This window comes from Pyricularia pennisetigena, chromosome 3 (genome assembly GCF_004337985.1).
Source record: "Pyricularia pennisetigena strain Br36 chromosome 3, whole genome shotgun sequence".
In the NCBI taxonomy this organism is placed as follows: domain Eukaryota; kingdom Fungi; phylum Ascomycota; class Sordariomycetes; order Magnaporthales; family Pyriculariaceae; genus Pyricularia; species Pyricularia pennisetigena.
The window spans coordinates 587,628-607,808 of record NC_043742.1 but is presented as its reverse complement, the minus strand read 5'-3'; the positions used below and the strand labels follow the sequence as shown (position 1 = coordinate 607,808).

Sequence of the window (20,181 nt, the reverse complement as noted above, 5' to 3'; positions counted from 1 at the left end):
ATAAATCGCCATCAAACTGACATTCTGCTATAGATTTCGGAGTGTAACGTCGCCGATAACTTTAAACTTCGGGCAGACTGAATCCGAACGTGGCCGACCCGTTTACTTGGTAAATTGACTGACTCACCAAATATGAAGTTGCCCACGTTGTAGTCACCAACTCCTCTGATCGTTATCAATATGCTCCACAGGTAAGTTCGTTAGTTAGTGAGGTATTTAGCTGGCGTTCTCTATCGACCAAATCAATATGTGATGATCGAGGCCACAGCAACCTCTTTTGCAACCCCTGTCGACATGCCCGATCCTATTCTATACTTTTGTGCTATTTTTGCAATAGGCGTTTGCTGGCTGGTACAGTATTTTCAAAGTCGACGCAGGAACGACTTGGAAAAGTTGCCCTTTGTTAAATTCGAAGATGACGACAGTCCAGAAAGATATGTGCGGGATTCTCAAACTCTTTTGCACAAAGGGTACATCAAAGTATGACAGCAGTTCCAGTACATGTTCACCCCCTCACATCCAAGAACAAAACTCTAATGTTGTTCAACAGTACATCAAAAACGGCATTCCGTTCCGCATGCGGAACCCTGCGGATCCAAGCCGGCCACAAGTTATTCTTCCATTCAAGTACCTGAGCGAGATAAAGAATGCGGCCGAAAGCAGTTGGAGCTTTATGCATTTCTCAAATCAGTCGTTCCTGCTGGAATACATCAACGCACCGCTGGGCTCGTCATTAGCGCATCAGATAGTCCGTGGAGAACTGAACAAGAATTTAGGTATGTGCCAGTAGCCCGTCTTTACTGTGAAGCAATCACTTGAAGTCACTCGCGAGAGAGGGAGAGAAAGGAGAAGACAGAAAATGAAAAAGACGGACTTGCTAAAAAAAAAAGGATTGTTTAGGGACCGTGACCGCACCCATGGCAGCGCTTGTAAGGCAGACCTTTGCAGATAGCATTCCTAAATGCGATGGTACGTGAACCTCCGTCCTGTCGATCTCTATCCCTTTTGATGCCGCCTAGCTTACACCTGTTGCCAAGATTGGACTGTAATTCAACCATATATGCTTTTCGCCGACACAATCGCCCGTACCACATCGTTGGTGCTCGCGGGCCCCGAGCTGAGCGCAAATCCAGAGTGGACAACCATCATGGTCACATTTACCATGACTCTGATGCAGACTTCTCAAGAAGTACGAGCGAAATATCCAACTTGGCTACGGTGGCTGGTTCCGTGGATCCATCCAGGAGCCAGAAACCTTTACAAGATTCGCAAGCGCTGTGCTCAACTCCTTGCCCCCAGCTACGAAACTCGAAGAGCCGGCATGGTTGCTGCTGAAAAGCCATTCATGGATGCTATCCAATGGTTCATGAACAAAAAGCCGTACAAAAATAAAGAACTGATGAAGTTGTCGGATGATCAGCTTTTTTTATCAGTGGCCTCCATTCATTCGACGTCAGCATCCACGCTGTCCACACTATATGATCTTTTGGATAGACCCGAGTGTATGGATGGCATTTTGCACGAGATTCGCAGCGTGCGTGCGGAGAGCAAGTCCCCGGATTGGACGAAGCATGATCTGGACCGCCTCGTCAAGTTGGACAGTTTCATGAAGGAGAGTCAGCGTTATCATCCTGTGGGGCAGGGTAAGTTCTGATGAAGATGCCACAAAAGCCTTTTGCATAACCTTTCCAAGACTAATTTTTTTCGGAACCTCGGAGGAAAAGTGACGGTGCAACGCTCAAATCCACGGGCTTACAGATTCACCGACGGCCTCGAGATCCCGGCAAACACACAAACATGCTTCCTCAGCTACGAGCTCAACCACGATCCCGATGTGTACCCCGATCCAGAAAAGTTTGACGCGGAACGCTTCCTACGCATGCGCGAAAAGGTGGATCCTCAAAAGTATCACTTTGCTTACGTATCCGAGGACTCAATCAACTTTGGTGCGGGTGCCCACTCTTGTCCCGGAAGACACTTTGCCGCAAATGAAATTAAGCTCATGCTCTGCCACCTGCTTCTGGGTTACGAGATGAAGTGGCCCGACGGAAAGAGCCGACCGCCGACAATGTTTCATGACTTTTCGTCTAATCCGAACCCAGGTTTTGACATATGCATCCGAGAAAGGAGGTAATATTTTGTGCAAGGAGCACCGAAACTGGGGGGTCCTGGACAAATTACCCTTGAGTGTTATCGCGAAATGGGGGGTGAAAAAAAAAAAAAAAAAAAAAAAAAAAAAAAAAAAAAAAAAAAAATTGGCCCCCACATTTGAGTAGCTAGGGAGACCTTCAATCTTGGAAAGAATGGCATCTTTTGTTTGTAAAACACACAGATCGGTAGACTGATGGAGACAGATTTATTCGGTGAGGCCGATGTTGCATGGTCGCCGACCTTCGGAAACTGAATGAATCTTTCTCTCCGAATGAGTCCATAGGTTATTCATCTCGTATGACTTTTTGGCCTGTTTAATAGTACAGTAGATGCTACAGCTGAACAAGTTTTGACCTGCGTAGTCAAGGTAGACAGCAACCTCGGACGACCATCATCTTGGTTCCAGAAGAAAAGCTTCATCCATCAAAGTTTCCGCCATGCGCTCAATTATTTCGGCAGTTATTTTCAGCCTGAACCTTTTTACCCAGCCTCTTGTTCAGGGTCTACCTTCTGCGGCTGACTGGCAAGAATTACAAAAGGCCGTAGAAGGCAGGCTTTTTACTGCAGAGCCGCTCGCTCGGCCATGTTTCTCTATTTTCCAAGGGGAATCCGTGGAGCCAAATGCTGGAGAGTGTAGCACAATAAAACAACATTACCTGAACAGCACTTTCAGAACTGCCGCGTACGCTGGGTTCGTCCACTCGCACAACGAGGCTTGTGCATACAACGTCACGGACCAGTGTCTACTTTCAGCAGACGCATTCTCAACAAATGGCACCAACACTACTAGTGCGGCTCCCCTCACGGGTCCCTGCAACCGCGGGATACTGTCCGAGAAGTACATTGCCGTATCAGGAGCCGAGGATGTGCAGGCTGCGTTCAGATTTGCGCATCGCACCGGCATGAAGCTTTCGGTAAAGGCCACGGGCCATGACTACGCCGCACGCAGCAGCCTCAAAGGCTCCATGGCGCTGTGGACCCGCCGGCTGAACGGCATGGCCTTTAACCCATCTTTTGCCCCTGTCGGCGGCTCTACACCGCCGGTCGCCGCCATCACGGTCGGCGGCGGCGCAACCCTTGGAGAAGTGTACAGGTTTGCCGACGAACACAATGTCACTTTCATCGGCGGCTCTTCCGGCACCGTTGCGGCGGCCGGTGGGTTTAGTCTTCTCGGTGGACACGGAACTTTGACCCCAACGTACGGCATGGGCGCAGACCGCATGTTGGAAGTGACCGTCGTTACGCCAGACGGCCAGCTTCGCATAGCCAACGCCCATATGAACCCAGACCTCTTTTGGGCGCTGCGAGGAGCAGGTAGTGCCACCTTTGGGGTAGTGCTCAACGCCACCTTCAAGGTAGAGCCCGTCATGCCTATCACGTTGGCTTTGATGAGCTTTAACGCTACCGGTACCAACACTGGTCCCTTCCTCTCCCTACTTATGAATCACACCACCATCTGGGCAGACGAAGGCTGGGGAGGTCCGATGAGCATGTCTACCCTTGCCCTTGTCAACCCGGCCATGTCGCTGGACGCAGCAAAACGCTCCATGCAGGATGTGGCCGACTATGTATCCGCTCAGGGTGGCACCGTTGTCCTGGAGAGGCTACCTTCTTTTTACTCCTTTTACACCAAGTACGTCGAGGCCGCCAGCTCAACCGGCACCGGCGCCGCGACTTTTGTCACCTTCCGGACCCTCCCGAAACGCCTGCATCAGAGCGAAGAGGGACGGGCCGCCATGGCCAAGACCTTGCAAGGCATCAAAGCCACCGGCCATGACACGGTCATCTTCCAGACGACACCCAACAAGTTCCCCTACGAACCGGGCTCCAACTCTGTACACCCGTCGTGGCGCGACAGTTATTGGTTGGTGGGCACATCCATCTCTTGGTCGTCTAACGACGCCAGCCTCGAGGAGCGCATGCGGGTCGCGGCCATGGTGCAGGAGGTTTCGAAAAACCTAACCGATCTCGCTCCAGAGGGTAGCATGTACCCCAACGAGGCCGATCCCTGGACCAGGGACTGGGCAAACGAGTTTTGGGGCGAGGAGAACTACGCCAGGCTGGTACAGATCAAGAGGAAATATGACCCCCACGCCCTAATCGGTTGCTGGAAGTGCGTAGGCTTTGAGGATAGCCTCATGGAGACGGAGTCGGCATACCGATGCCTTGGCGCGTTCCAAAATGGCAAGTGATTGACAGACTGATCATGATTCAAACCTTGTGGAAATCGCCGTCGAGCTGTCTGGCATACCACGTACATCTGTATTTGTTCCGGGTGCCAGGTACAATCAAAAGGGGGTTGGGTATATGACCACCCAACCTACCCCCCTACCGGCAATGCAAATCGCTACCAGTACTTGATACAGCCGCAAAATCAAGATGTCGCGGATTTTGAATCAGCTAGGCTACCATTCTGGTCTCCTATATAGAATTTGGTAAAGTTTAACTAGCAAAAATTTCAAAAAAAGACTATCTAGCTATAAGTGATTTTAGCTAAGGGTTTGAAAACAAATCCCAATTTCGTTTTTATTTTTTTTCACTATATGCACAGTATTTTCATGTTTACGTTTACATTTAATAATTCAAACTTATTTTCATATTTGGTGTATTAAAAGTTTGTATGCGTCTCTGATTGTTCAACTTCAAAACATTATAAAAAACCAATCATAGACGTTACAAGCGCAAAATAGATACTACAGTAGCAAATACTTTGTAATTCGGTTTATAAATTATAGCTCTATTTCCAATTCTATGAATTTCGTTCTCACTCAATTGAAAATCAATACATCCATGTTTCAAATACACAGTATTTCTACTAATATTAATCCTATAAGCGTATGATTAGTGCCATTAATCAATGCTTTTTAGGACTATAAAAGGATTTAATACGGTGTATATTGAATGCCAAATTAACTAGCTATAAAAGATTAAAGCTAAAAGTGATATGACCATCTCAGGGGCTTGATCATTTCAGGGACGCCAAATCTAGAGAAAAACTTCGGCTTCACCTACGCTAATGTTGTTTCGCACCCGACGAATTTCTGGGTAAGTGCTCACAGGAACATAAAGACTGCAGTACAAGTGGCGCATTGGGCGTAATTCAATCGTTTTTAATTCCAACACCAAGGTTAAAACCCCCCCCCCCCCCCCCCCCCCCCAACGAGATCGCAGCAAAGCTAAACAACGAGGGGCTATTCTGCATCAGCTACATGGAACAGGCCGATTTGTCCTATGAGGAAGTCGAGAAGCGGCGTCCCAGCCGCCTGGGAGAGATCCTTCCCGGCCATCCCAAGCCGGAGGAGTACAGCATGCTTGGCTGGGCAACCGTACAAGATCCACCAGCGCTGCGTCCCGTCGATGCGTGTTGGCAGAGTCATGCTGGCCTCGGACGTCACTCACCTGTGCAATCCCCTGGATGGGCTGGGGGTGGCGGGTGGGTTCGTCGACGCAGGCAGCCTTGCCGACTGTCTGGTGGGTATCTACAGGGGTGTGGCGGACGAATCCATCCTCGACTTGTACAGTGAGCAAAGAAAGGAGAAGTGGTACAAGATAGCGGACGTGGTCACCACGGAAAATTTCATCAAGACCACCTGCAGGTGTTCTCCTGAGAAGTTGATGCAAAGACCAGAGTGGCCGAAGAGTGACGAGGCGCGGAAGGAGTTTCTCCTGCAGCGGTTAAACCTTTGTTATGATTTCACTCAGCATTACAACAGGACATTGGAAGCTGTCGCATAACTCACAGCCTGCGTGTCATTACCCTGTTAACATTCCATGGCCACGGTTGTCATACGCTGTATACAAAGAGGTTACGAATGCTGTTTATGTTGTTTTCTAGAGCTAGACTTGAATGAACTTGCAATGGCAGCCTCTATATTTTTGGAGCCCACGAGGTTTCAAACCAAACCAACCTCAACTATATACGGATTGGTACTTTGTTCATCATGGGGTAACTCAACCTGAGCTCCGAGCCCCTGATGTTGTATTAGTAAGTGGAGAGTAAAATTCTCACGAGGCGTCCATCAACCACCAGCGATAAACCGTTCACGTATGCCCCTGCTCGCGAAGCCAGATACAAGACTGCTCTGGCGAGGTCAGCCTCATCGCCGTAACGTTTCGCCGGTAAACGGCCGGTGCCGAGTCCACTTTTGTCATCGGCAAATAAAGGTGCAGTCATTTCAGCTATTTGACAAAAGCTAGTTAGCTGGTTGCATCTATTGCATATCCTTTTTTTTTTTGTTTTATTTTCTTTTCTCTTTTGACAATTGTGGATCAAGGCTCCTACAAGGAAATACCCCCGGGTTGAGCAGGTTTACCCGGATTTGATAACGCACAAAACACGTGCTTAAAAGGTTGAACATTTGGTTCACCGCTGCCTTGCTGGTTGCGTAAACAATATCTCCGGTTCCCGGCATATTTTTTCTGATATGCCGATATGCTCGAGTTGACAATAACCTGGCTTGTAACACCTGGTAAGCGGTTCTCGTTGCTGTTTCCTTTATCCAAAAGGCCGAGGAAAGCGGCGCAGGTAAAATAAGACCCTGTGACGTTTGTGGCAAAAGGCCGTAAGAAATCTTGATTCGACCACGCGCGTAGCACATAGTCCTGCAGCTGTCCCGGCGATGAGTTTGCAGCATCCAAGCCGAGCAGATCAGGCCTTGGAATTCCGGCGTTGACGACAAGGAGGTGGACAAAACCCGCATCGGCTACGATTTGGGCGGTCGCAGCGGCGAGCTCATCCTTGTCCGTCACGTCGACCTGCAATGGGATCATGGCACCTCCAGCTGCCGGGCTGCCCCCTGGGCCCCAGGGATATTGTTTCCTGGGGCGGGTCGAGGCGGCGGCCCAGCAGGTATACGCGGGCAGCAGCCATTGGAAGCCAGAGCCAATGCGATGGTGCGACCCAGACCGCTGCCGGCGCCTGTTACGACTAAGGCCTGCCAAAACCCGAAAACAGGTTTAGCCCAGCCCGGCCCGCCAACCCATGGGCTCTTGCCGGGGGCCCGTAGTGGCCCGCGGGTTTTCTTGGCGGGTAAATGGGGGCCCGCGGGCTGGCGGGCTCAGCCCGAATTGGGTAACCCGCGAGTTTTATTTCAAAACGGATATTAAAAAATGATAAAAATGATTTTTGTATCAACTATAACATAAAATTTGATAAATATATATTTTATTCTCTATTCCGCTTGTGATTTTGGCTTATTTTTTAGTTTAATTGATGAAATTATTAATCAAAATGTATAAAACTTTTGTTTTTACGGGTTTTTTACGGGGGCCCGCGGGTTGCCAAGAAAACCCGCGTTCAGTTTTGGGCCGGGCCAGGCCCCCCCTACAAAAAATACAACCCAACCACGGGTCGCCCGCCCTACCGATTTGGGCTGACATGGGCCCCCGTGGGGGGGTGGTTTGCCTTTCTTATAAGATTGAACTGGGGCGAGTCTAATATGGTCTAAGACTCTAAGTAGTACTATTCAACGCAGGGGATGGATTGATGGTGTACCTTGTGTCGATGGATAAAAGGTAAAAAAGGTAAAAAACATACACATGGGTGAATTTGGCTTTCGATCCATTCTTCAGTCTAAGTAGTAAGCTTTTGCTACGATACCTACTAACGCTAAACTAGCATGTTGGAGACGACGACGACCTTCGAGAATATTCTTTATTCAAAGTTGAAAAGTTGCTGTCCCTTGCTAGCGTTACCAACGGCAAAAGTTTAAGAAGGGGCAAATTTAAATTTTGCGTTTACCCTATATGAACATCAGACTAGGCAGTGCTCGAAAGCTGCGCCACGGATTTATATTGAAAAACTGAATAATGAATCGCGGCCGTAATGGTAAGTCGCTGACTCCCGCCGACTTTACCAAAGGTCAAGATTTGCAAAGAATGATTTTAGCCCTCGGGTATATTGCTGGAAGCGTCTCGGGAACAAAATGTGGGTTTGCGATGGCGTCCATGGATCTTTGTCTGGTAAGCCCGGACTGGTACCCGTACAACAGATTAAGCTTTGAACTGGTGTCTTGGGTTTCTAGCGTCCAACGTCCCCGGGAATTGGCTTTTGGCAGTTGAATGACCCTTATTACCGTTTCCTTTTCAACATACGGCTTTATTGGATGGTCAGGGAAAAGATTGCGAAACGATAAGCCTAGCCAGTACAGAATCGGTCGACATATTCACAACGAAAGTTCGAGTGTACAAACAGAGGTGTCGTTTATTTTATTTTTTTTAGATCCCATAAAAGGATGGTTTTGGAAAAAGAGGTACTTTTCACGTATTGAGAAATGCCAAAGTGCATGGGTATTCCAATCAGGAAGGGCCCCTAAATACAAGTGAAGGATAGTCCCCCCTTTGGAAGACCCTTTATGCCGCCGCCACAAACTTGACCTTGACGCCGTCTTTGGGAGCAGCACTTAAGGTCCACTGTTCCCTCCACTCTCTTGGGTCGATGTTCTCGATCTTTTCGAATTTGTGAGCCAATTTCGCCAGCACATGGCTTATTTGGGTCAGTGCGAACTTCTGGCCAGGACAGATTCTCGGACCTCTGAGAAACGGAAGATACTCCCAACCGTGACGTCCCTTATTTTCTGATTGCGGGTACCACCGCTGCGGCCTGAACTCTTCAGCATCCTCGCCCCAGAGGTCTGTTCTTCGTTGCATCGCAAAGACGCTGAAAAGGACGGTAAAGCCCTTGGTCACCAGGAGTTATCGAATAGGTATATTATGCATTTGTTCATACTGCAAAATAGTTACTGTATCTTAAATCACTAGGAATCTTTACAACAGGCCGAGGAATATTTTTAGAGCTTATACATGCCTGTCCATAAAGCCTACACGTAGGGTTTCCGGTTGACTAAAATAAATACTATGCGCCTCTCTGCTATTTCCGTCCATTGTATTCACCAGTCACAAAGGGGAGACATCTGCAATATTTTCCAAACCCAAAATAAAGGGGTGAAGTCGTGGATACATGAGCGCTCTACAAACAAGACAACCGGATCGCCCATGCATCTATCTGAGTAGGGGCTCCAACCCAAGTGCGATAGCCACCGTTGTTCCGACATCTGCGTTCCACCCCATGGCAGAGGTCCTACACCTCGTTCTTGTTGAGTGCCTTTTCGTCACGGTCCTTTAAACCAAATTCTTCGGTCGTTTGCTCTGTACGGCATTCCAGATCCTTTTCAACAAGAGATGCGATAACGCCAACAGCTGCAATACCGATTAAAACCTGCCAAACGAGCTTCAAGCTTAGCTCGTACAGGCTGACAATCTGGTCCTGGACTGGAGCGGGGAAAGAATGAAGAAAGTCCGGCGATGCTTGCTGATATGCCTTGCCCAAGTCCAGGCTGCTCTTGACGCTATTATCCAAAGCCGAGGTAGAAAGCAGCTCGTCGAATCGGCTGTTAAAAATTGCCGCCGGGATTGTGACGGCAAAAACAGTCGCAAGACTTCGAATAAAGGCGAAAAGTGCGGTACTCGCAGCGTTCATTGAATCCGGTAAAGAGGCTTGAACCGCTGTCAAGATCGAAGCGTTGGGAAGACCAACGCCTATACCGGCAATCAGGCCAAGAATAACATTGACGGCCAAGGAGGTATTGCGGTTCAGTACCGTAAAGACACCCATCATGATGGTCATGAGGGCAAAACTGATGATGTGTACTAGGCGGTATTTTCCAAGTTTGGTAACCAAACCGCCCCCAATTGCAGCCGATAAACAATATGAAATGGAAAAAGACAATATCAGAACCCCAGACCTTGAGGGGGAAACAGCCAATACCGATTGGAAGTAAAGCGGTAGGAAATAAAGCGCTCCCCAGGATACTAGAATTTGAACAGCTTCAAGTATATAAGCCGCGACGGATGTTCTGTTTTGGAATAGTGCTATAGGCGTTGTGGGATTGGAGCACCAGGATGATGTTTCGAAGGCTATAAATAAGCCATGACCGAAAATTCCTAATACCAGCGTCGTAACAATGACTGGATGTGACCACGCGTATTTTGCCCCGCCGCCGTAAGTCAGTGCGTATATAAGCGATGTGACGGCAGCGCACAAAACAAGCACGCCAATGTAGTCGATCTTTTTGAGCTTTTGTAGAGGTGTCGAATTGTCGTCGGGTCGGTGTTTGAGGTTGAGGGCAAAGAAGAGGAGGCCAAAGCAAAGCGCGCAAATTGGGAGGTTTATGTAAAAGATCCATCTCCAAGATGTTTTGTCGACGATGATTCCGCCCAAAAGTGGCCCGAGTACGGAGCCGACGACGATGAACAGAAACAAGAGACCCATGAACTGTCCACGCTCGCGTAAAGGTAGGAGGTCGCACAATATAAGCTCGACCAAGGTGTTGATTCCCGCAGCACCGAGGCCTTGGATCGCTCGTCCCGCAATAAGAGTTCCTGCACTGTTTGCGGAACCGCAAATGGCGGACCCTGCGGCAAAAATAGTAACCGCAGATAGCATTGGCCATCTTCTGCCCCAGATGTCAGCCAGCTGACCGTATAAAGGCTGAACAGCCGCACTAGAGGTTCGTATCAGGTTAGCATTATTAAGGTCATTGTGCACTAAGTTGAGCACCCCATATTGCTTTTAACCTCCAAAACCATGCTAAGATTTACCTGGTGAGAAAATAAACGTTGACTATCCAAACGTAATCATTTTCGGCATTGACAGCTCGTGAAACTGCTGGCAGGGCCGTGGACATAATCCCGCCTTCCATTGAGCTTAGAAAACCCGTTATGGACAAGCTGAAGAAAATGGCCCAAAAAGCAATTCCTCGACCAGACTTTGGTTGGCTGCCATCGAATGTCGAATCAACCAGCTCGTCTAGCTTTGGTTTGTCACCAAGTGACGAAGGGCTGTCTGGATGGGCTTCCCCCTGGTTCGAACTAGGGTTGTTCGATGCGGGGTTGGTTTCCTTGTTTGACATTTTAAAGGCTTGTGACTTATAGCGCGGAAGTTTGAAAGCAAAGTTTTTAAAGAAACGTTCAAAGTGCAACATGCATTCGAAGACAATGACGAGGAACTACTGTGCGCGATACTAGCACTTATAAAGTATGCATGTGGTTTTGGGGATATGTTCTGAATAAGGCGGTCCTTTGAGTGTATGGCCTTGACATGCATAGGTTGGATGAGTCAGGGTTAAAGTTAATCATTCCATTTTTACCGCATCCTAACAAAGCTGTTTCACGGTTTGGTATGGGAAGGGTTTGGTATCACGGAGACGCATTGTCATATTGCGGTTTCATGCCGAACTTCTAGTTTGTCAGCAAACATTCATTTGTAATCTGTTCCGGGGACAACGAACTCTCTGGCGTAGCCTTCGGTTACCAATATAGGACACAGAAAACAGAACCTCGCTCAATTATTAATGCACCCACTAAAACACGTTGGTCTTGTTTCGTGTCAACGGTCTTCGGCAATTTGACGAATAATGCTTCGGTGATAGCCATCTTGTATATAGATCAAATCGGGGGTACTTCATGACAGTGCAGCTTAATTGAAACCGATATTCATACGACACTGTTCAGAACGTTCTTAATTGCCATATGGCTTTCACATTTGTATTCCTGTACCACTTACTCGCTCTGATCTAGAAGGGTTCTGGTCCTTTGCCTGACATGCTTACTTCGGAGGCCTTAAATTAAAGCCCCTGGTCTAGTCTTAGTGCTCAGACTAGATCCCCCTGCTTCGCAGTGGGGACCGGGCGCTTCGTGTACCTTTCAGCCACATGGCTTTTCGACCAATTACATTGTTTGAAATGATTTCGCTCTTGGCTACTAACAATTTGTACGCGTTTTTAGTTTTTTTACTTCAAAAAATGATAAGAAATTTGTTACGACCTCTATAAACGCCGAATAAATATTCTTTGATAATTTACAATGCCTTGTATAGATTACAATCAAATCTGTATTTTTAGAACTTTTATTTATTTAATTAGAAACTAAAGACAACAAGTTTTTGGATGCGATATATTTCCTTTGATATTGATGGTTTAGACGTGAAAAGAGTTTTGCTAAGAAGCGATTTTTGAGTTTAAGTCACCTTCCGAATTTGGTGTATATTGAATACCTAGGTGAATAATTATAAAAGATTAAAGTTAAACCCAACATGAACATTTCAGGAACGCCAAGTCTAGGTTACGAAAAGATTATTATTTAGGTGCTATTTTAATTTTTACACTTGGAATTTGTTTGTTCCTTACTTACATGTAAGATTCAGTTTTTTGTTTATATGGAAGACTTCCTTTTTGTTTGAATATTTTATTGGTTGATAGTGTCTAAATTTTCAAATTTGTACTCTTGAAATTGTTTTCACGTCGGGTACCCCCTGATGGCCACCCTCCTGTTAGCCACCCAAAAACAACAACACTTTTATTTTTAACCTCCAACTTCTATTATAAATATCTCGACGAACTTTTCACTTTTGGACTTACTTTTTTCTAATCTTATTCTCCAATTTCCAATAAAACAATATATTAAAAATTAACTTATTTCCGCCGTTAAAAACGTTAATATTGGCAAATCAATTGCAAAAACCTCCCGAAAATGGGGTATACTTAAAAATGCATTTTGTTACCGTTTTCAAAATTCTAAATTTTATAAACAAACATAAAACCCTTTTCAAAAGTTTTCTACTAAATAGGAAAAACATTTAACTAATTGGGTATTTACCCAAACAGTTTTAAAATCTCCACCAACGCACCAAAAACTACGTTTTTTTACAAAAGGAATTTTTTAAGCCGCCGGTAAAATACAAAATTTTGGAAAACGTTGGATAACCCGTTTTTTGTTCCGTTATCCAATTTTTAAAACCCAAAGGCCCCGTCGAATAAAAAACGCCCAGGTTAATGGGGCTATTACGGAAATAATTAAATTTTGGTGGTTTTATATTATTAACCCCGTTATTTACGATATTAAACCGGAAAATTGGTGGAATATGGACGAAACCGGTATAATGGAAGGTAAAGGATTTAACGGCCTAATATTAGGTTTTAACGGAATCCGGCCGTTATAACGTAAAAAACACGGAACGCGGGGTAAAACGATTATAATCGAATATATGTTGGCTACGGGCGTTATTATACCTCCCCTCGTTATATTTTAACGAAAAAACGTATAATAAGAATTATTTCCAACGGATTTAAACTTTTTTAACAATTGGCAATTTTATATAACCCAAACGAGTGGATAAATAACGAAACGGTTATCAAATGGTCAAAAAAATATTTATTCCGTATTCCCAACCTTTAACCTTTAAAAAGCGGTTATTAGTTTTCGACGGTTATAAATCATAAATAATGGACGAATCTATATTTTTTCATTTGCAAGATAATATTTAATTCGTACATTTACCCTTTTATTCGTTACACGTTTTCGAATTATTGGTTATATTGGTTTTTGGGCCGTTAAAACAGGCTTATCGACGTTAACGTGGATTTATTAACCAGTTTTACTATTTAATAGTTGTTGGAAAGTCAAATTTCCTTTTTTGCTTTAATATAGCTAAATCAAAAACATTTATAGCAAAAAGTATTTAATTTGGGTGGTGTATAAGAGGCCTATGGCCGGCAAATTTGGTTAAACCATTTTTAAACCCTTTTTTATTCAAAAATAGCAATGCCAACGTTATAAAAAATAAAAATAACGGTTTATAAAGGATAAAACACCGGAAAGCCTAACCTAAGTAATTAACGACCCGTTTATATTTATTTGGAAAACCCCTAAAACGACCCGGAATATTCGATTTTAATTATAAAACTTTTCCCAATCCAATAGAACTAACGTTATTTTACGTTTTTATTTGCAAAAATCAAAAAAAAAACTTCGAAATTAAAAATATATTTTTGGTTAACGCGCAGCCAAAAATAAGTTTATTGGGCGTACAATTGGAGGTAATACGGCCGGCGAAAATAAAGGGTAATTCCGGATCCAAACGAGGTTTTGGTTAATAATTAAAATATTATTGGATTGTAGGAAAATAATATAGAAAATCTGGAACTTTTAACTAATAAAAAAGAGGTTAATAAACCGGAACAGCTCAAAAACGATTGTATTTTTGTGCGCTAACAGTTTTATATCTAAATTAGTTTATAAAAGTAGGTATTTCGTTGTTAGATTTTTAGGTGTGGCCAACAGGGGGGTGGCCATGAGGGGGTACCCGATGTTATTATCAACTATAGTCAATAACCGGGCAAACTAAATCGCAATATACATATTTTCAACCATTTCCCTACAGATAATTCACAATAAATTTGTATCGTTTGTATCTGAATTTATAAAATCAAAATAGGGATTTATTTAAAAGGGTTGTATTTTGTGTACAACGTGTACTATAAACATACGATTTATACGTTCAAAAATCAATTCTTTTTATTTAATATAAGTGAAACTTTTGGCCTTGATTAAATCATTGGTTAAATTGTTATTAAAGATTAAATCTACCATCTTATGGTGCCCACTTCTGGGTTATATCCATTTCTTGAACGCCATTGCTAGAACGAGCGCGATCTTTTTGGCCAATTTGATTCACCGAAAAACTATGTGGCTGAAATATGTATGGAACGTTCGGTTAGTCTCAGGGCTCATCCCTGAAGCCCAGAGCTCCACAATTGATCCACTTCGTGGCTCAATTGCGGCTTTGCAATATACCTGTGGGTCCATCCAAAGAACGCTTTGGTTCTGGTTGGAGGGCAATTTGTCGATTTTCGCCGTTTATGGCGGTATTTTTGGCATTTTTGCGACCGACATTCCTTTATTATTCCATAACCACGCATAATATTAAAAAAAGAAAATATCGTTAAAAATAGCGTTTAATACCGCTATTAGCAGCGATTTGATTTATTTTTTTATTTGCTATAACGACCGAATTAAATACCACCTGCCCTTAATCCGTTTATAGCGGTACTGTTTTTTCGATTTCTTTTTCGATTTTCGATTTTTTTTTCATATTAATTTTAGTTTTTAACCCAATTTTATAATTTTCGCACGTGAAGGATCGTATATATAAATTTACCGTTTTGTTCAATTTTGGTATATATACCGGATTATATAAACAGTTAAATAAGCGGATAGGCAAAGTGTATACATTTTTACGTATAATTTACAATCGAAACTCGTTTGTATTTTTACCAATTTTGAAGATAGTAAAACCAAATTACAGGGATTGAAATACGTATATAAGGAAACGTTCACGTTAATTCCAATTCATAATATTGGTTTTAAAAAATCTTTTATATGAAAAAATGCTAAATGTATATTATCTACCTGTTTTTTGCTTTATTTAATGATTTTATATTATCTTTGTTTTGCAGCCAAGTTTTATGCCTTTTGCACGTGGGGGTGGCATATATATATCTAATATATTAGTATAACCCGGTATATATACCGAACTATATAAATCGTTAATTAAGCGGATAGGTAAACTGTATATAATTTTATATATATTTTACAACGGAAACGCTTTCATATTTTTACCAGTTTTCACAATAACAAAGCCACAACTTCAGGGATTAAATTGAATATATGAACAAACGTCAACGTAGAATCAAATTCATAATACCTGCTTATATTATTTTTTTACAGGAAAAAATGTTAAACTTGTGCTATTTTTCTATTTTTTGCTTTCTTTAATTGAAAAAAGTTCACAAAAATAAAGTTAAATAACGTTTATATTTTACCATTTTACAAAGTGGATATAATAAAATTCCTCTCAATTTTACCAATAGTTGCGTAAATTATTCAATTTTCCAATCAATTAATAAATAATGCAAGAATATTAATAAAAGCTTTGTTTCGAGCGATAATTGCATGCAGTTCAAAGTTTGACGTCCGTTAAATTATAAATATTATAACTTAAATTTTAAACCAATATTTTGTGTTATTAATCAAAATCATAATCAGATATAATATTAAAGTACAGATTTTACGGAATATTTAAATATCTTTTCAAATAAATTAGTCACAAAGACGCGGCTTTTAATGGCACCATCATTAAGCTCCAATTAATCCAACGCAAATTATTTTATATTTTTATAGTTTTTATTTAATATTATATTCGAATATTCAATTGCATACTATAATTATACTCTTTTTTTTGCTATTATAATTTAAATACAACGGGTTAATTATACCGCTATTCAATTGGCTGCGCGCATGAAAAATGCAATTAATTGCTTTTAACGTGCGGTCGCAGGGCGTTTATAAAGCCTGTTTTTAACACAATATATATACCCGCTATAAACGGCGAAATGCGACAAATTGTCCTCAGACTAGAACGAGCGCGATCTTTTCGGCCAATGCAATTGGTCGAAAAATCATGTGGCTAAAAGGTATATGGAGCGCTCGGTCCCCATTGCGAAGCAGGGGGGGTCTAGTCTGAGCACTGAGACTAACGTTCGGTCCACGCCGCAAGGGTGGTCTAGTCTGAGCATTGAACTACATTTTTGTGGGGTGTTCGGTGACCAGGGGTGTTCGGTGACTAGGGGTGTTCGGTGACTAAGGCGCGTTCGGTGACCGGGGGTGTTCGATGACCTGAGTGTTCGGGCACTAGGGGTTTTGACTTATGTGAGATATAATTGAAATTGGTTCCGTTCGCTGTATATATATTCGATTTATTATCGCCAATGCACATATCGTTACTCACCTCTTTTCTTTCCTTTTTTTCCCTTGTGTTTCCTATTCACTCTGAGCATACGAAGTAAAAATCGATTTTAACCCGAGTTTTAGTAAGACTGATGCAGTCAAAAATGAGGCCAGACTATAGAGCAATCAAGTAACTATTCAGCAAAACCCACGCAGCTGTATCGTACATTGCGAACTACCATCACCACAACTACCATTAAAACCACGTCGGCTGAGACTTTTGTTTGAAAATTACGGATTAAGTGGTAGGGGCTAGCGACTCGGGCTGTTAACTAGGACGGGTAGCAGCATTAATTTCCGGAACTCAGTTACAATGCAAAACAATTATACATCTGCCACTATTTTACTGATTCGGGAGTAAAAGGAAGCACATCGTTCGGAATTTGTCAGCTACTGTGTCAATCACTGTCAAAGGCTCCGGACTTTTTATTCAGCGGAGCGGGCCTAAGCACTACGAGCATAGCGTTCTTTTTAGATTTGTGTCCAACTGTCGAGAATTTAGGATTCTAATCTATCCAAAGTCAAACCCAAATTAAACTAGTACCAGATACGAACATTAGCGTTGACTTAAGCTCGCAGAAGTACGTAGAGTTAACTGAGGCATTCTAAAATCGGCGATTTGGGGCCCACGGGCTGAAACCCATCGGCCCGGAGCTTATTTACACTGTGGGGCTGATAATTACAGCTCTCAAATACTTGGAAGCTGCATTCGTCACAGTGCGCAAATAAGCCACCGGCTCGCGGGCTCGGCCCGTGGCCGCCCGTGGGCCCCCATCCGCCGGTTTTGGGACGCCTTAGAGTTAACGTTGTTTGGAGTGAACGAGCTTTTAGATTTACTATCTGCGAATACGTCGAGGAAAAAAGCAAGGTACCTCAGATATCTGCTTTGGGAAGCAATGAGCAGGTTGTCATTTACACGAATTCAAATACTAACCAATGCTTGCCAGTCCCTACGCATTTATTAGTTGGGAAGAGTTACTTTTCCTCGGGCACATATATCTAACCTCACGGGGAGAAAATATGCTGGAATTTAACGAGACTAGATTAAGAAAAAACGTTTTTACCAGTCCATTAAGACACTGTTCCGCTAAACACCGGCGTCCTTTTAGCCATGTGTTCCTGGTCCTGTCCTGCAGCAGTTCGGTTATACATGCATGATTTGGATTAAACGCACAGAGAAGATTATTGATCCTAAAAATCACAAACGCATGGCTGACTCGCGCTTGGAATCTGCCTGGCCCAAAATGGATAGCTACCAGTGTGAGGCGTGAATATGCCCGATGAATAGCTTTCCTAATTTGTCGAGCTTAAGCTCGGCTTGCAACGCAGGCAGATGACTCGAGCTAGTTTTCCTTGTGGCCAAACGCCTGGGGTGTATCTATCTAGTTATGGGACCCATTGTCTCCTTTGCGTCCTGAATCGAGATCTGGGTTCGGTGAGCTATCCTTGGATGGGATTTAAACTCAATCAAGCTTTAGTGCGGGTAAGCCATTTATTCTTCCTTCAGGGGTCGTTCGAAAACAAGACAGGGTTTGTAGCACCATCCTAACTCGTGAAAGGCGCTTTGCAGCGGACGAACAGATCCATAGTTTTGCGCAAATTGGCGAGGCCAGTCACCAGTCCATGGAAGCTTCCTCCACCGAGTCATCCCATATGAGATCACGGTATCAGTCAGGGTATACCTCTTGCCTGGATACTCTTGAAATACGTGTAAGTTTTATTAATAACACTTCCAACGTGTTGTTACTGAATTGCAGTTAACAGCACGCGTCGCACTACTAGACCCATATCGTCTTTGAAACTTGAAAGTATGATATTAGCTACCTTTTTTTTTGGGTCACGGCCACCCCGTCCGCATCAAAATGGGACCGATTAATTTAGAGTTTGGTATGTGATCCTGATTTAAAGATCACCATAGGCTATGTCGGCTTGTTATTCTGTATCGTTTACATTAATCTTGAGTCACGTAGCCGAGTGGTCAGTTTCCCGTGACTTACTTTTTGTGAGTGACCATCCGTGGGGTCGAACTCCCTAGCGTTTGCTAATAATTTGAAGTTAGACAGCGCAGTTACCGAGAGCCCACCCGCATCAATTCCAATTTCTATCAGCCTGGATCTAACAGTCCTCGTATTTTGTTGCCTCCAGAAGAATAGAAGAGCAGGATGTTGAAAAGATGGTTTGTCTCATTTTTTTTTTTTTTTTTGAGTCGGGACGCGATAGAAACACTCTGAAAAAAAGCTAACAGTAGAAACTTTGCTGCCGAAACAGCTCGAGGGACAAGTATATTCACGAATGGTAGGGTCATCAATGCAAAGTGCATTCCAGGAGTAGTAGCGACGACAAAATTGGTGCCTTTTGGGAACAATTGATTCCAGCCATTTGGCCCAAAATCAGATCTATCCTCCAGCATGAAATTTGTCACCTTTGACGCTGGTGTCTAGTGCCATGGCAGAGGCTTCTCCAGGTGAGTAGATACTGTCTGTGGCCCATATTATGAAGATCCAAGGCAAAACCTGGGATCGGGATTCAAGAACGACTGGCGAGGAGACGTATTCCTCAATACGCGCGATGGTCGTATTGAAGTGGTCTAGCATCATCCACTTGGGGGCGTCTCGATCTTTCATATTTCCCATCAAGCCCTGGTCGACAAGAGTCGTGACGACAACCATGGGGAGAGCTTCAAAAAGGACACGACACGGACTGTCTATCAGTATCATTTTTTCAATCATAACCGGTCGGCCGTTGGCTTCTTTGTCGTTCCGCATCATATACTTGGCAACCTCGAAGCAATAGTATCCCCCGGCCGACTATCCGCCGAGGATGTACGGCCCTTTGGGTTAGAGGCGACGGATCTCCGACGCCCAGATGGGAGATGGGTGAGATTTCTTCTATCGGAGGAAACTTGTTAGGCTCGAATAGGAAATGGCTGTTGAGCCCGTATAGGCACACTCCGGGTCCCAGTGGAGGGATGCGGGCGTATGACATGGCGGACCCAGAGCCGTCGGCCAGCAGAAAACATGCTTTTTGTCGAAGCTCCAGGACGGCCGTGGATCCGGATCGAGAGAGGCTGATTGGGAAGGGCATTATTTGGCTTGGCACCATTTGGCTTGGCCTCATTTTCAGGACGTCCCTTGGGCGAAGTCAGGTGAGCTTCTCGTTCTTTTTAAAAAAGCTGATCAACGCGCCTGCTGTTGAGCATGTTTCAAACAAGTCGGCTGGCAGCTCCAGGCCCGTAGTCTTATGTATTTGAGTGATGGTCGATCTTCAAAGCAGCTTGTCGATACCCAGGTCGGCAAATTCGAGTTCCGGGTTGTTTTGTAGTTCTTCTGGCGGCTCATCGACCTCTCCAGCGATGATGCTCAGGGCCTGGCCTGTATAGCCTTGCATGTTGTTGGCGAAGGATGAAGT

General features: G+C 44.0%; 6 protein-coding genes across 6 annotated transcripts; 4 read left to right on the top strand and 2 right to left on the bottom strand.

Moving 5' to 3' along the window:
* Nucleotides 1–415: 415 nt before the first annotated feature.
* PpBr36_02227 (uncharacterized protein) lies at nt 416–2,134 on the top strand (the record flags this gene model as incomplete). Its single annotated transcript, XM_029889409.1, has 3 exons — nt 416–776; nt 1,038–1,643; nt 1,725–2,134. 3 exons carry the CDS (start codon nt 416–418, stop codon nt 2,132–2,134), a joined length of 1,377 nt encoding a protein of 458 aa, XP_029754353.1.
* Nucleotides 2,135–2,588: 454 nt separating this feature from the next.
* Nucleotides 2,589–4,343, top strand: PpBr36_02226 (uncharacterized protein; the record flags this gene model as incomplete). Its single annotated transcript, XM_029889408.1, has 1 exon — nt 2,589–4,343. The coding sequence occupies one exon, from the start codon at nt 2,589–2,591 to the stop codon at nt 4,341–4,343; it is 1,755 nt and encodes a 584-aa protein (XP_029754352.1).
* Nucleotides 4,344–5,360: 1,017 nt separating this feature from the next.
* PpBr36_02225 (uncharacterized protein) lies at nt 5,361–5,886 on the top strand (the record flags this gene model as incomplete). The annotated part of the gene is given in 2 exon segments (XM_029889407.1): nt 5,361–5,477; nt 5,494–5,886. 2 exon segments carry the CDS (start codon nt 5,361–5,363, stop codon nt 5,884–5,886), a joined length of 510 nt encoding a protein of 169 aa, XP_029754351.1.
* Nucleotides 5,887–6,133: 247 nt separating this feature from the next.
* Nucleotides 6,134–6,921, bottom strand: PpBr36_02224 (uncharacterized protein; the record flags this gene model as incomplete). The annotated part of the gene is made up of 2 exons (XM_029889406.1): nt 6,134–6,330; nt 6,465–6,921. 2 exons carry the CDS (start codon nt 6,919–6,921, stop codon nt 6,134–6,136), a joined length of 654 nt encoding a protein of 217 aa, XP_029754350.1.
* Nucleotides 6,922–8,502: 1,581 nt separating this feature from the next.
* On the bottom strand, nt 8,503–11,060 carry PpBr36_02222 (uncharacterized protein; the record flags this gene model as incomplete). The annotated part of the gene is made up of 3 exons (XM_029889404.1): nt 8,503–8,783; nt 9,265–10,652; nt 10,750–11,060. 3 exons carry the CDS (start codon nt 11,058–11,060, stop codon nt 8,503–8,505), a joined length of 1,980 nt encoding a protein of 659 aa, XP_029754475.1.
* On the top strand, nt 10,113–10,441 carry PpBr36_02223 (uncharacterized protein; the record flags this gene model as incomplete). The annotated part of the gene is made up of 2 exons (XM_029889405.1): nt 10,113–10,150; nt 10,237–10,441. 2 exons carry the CDS (start codon nt 10,113–10,115, stop codon nt 10,439–10,441), a joined length of 243 nt encoding a protein of 80 aa, XP_029754357.1.
* Nucleotides 11,061–20,181: the final 9,121 nt, after the last annotated feature.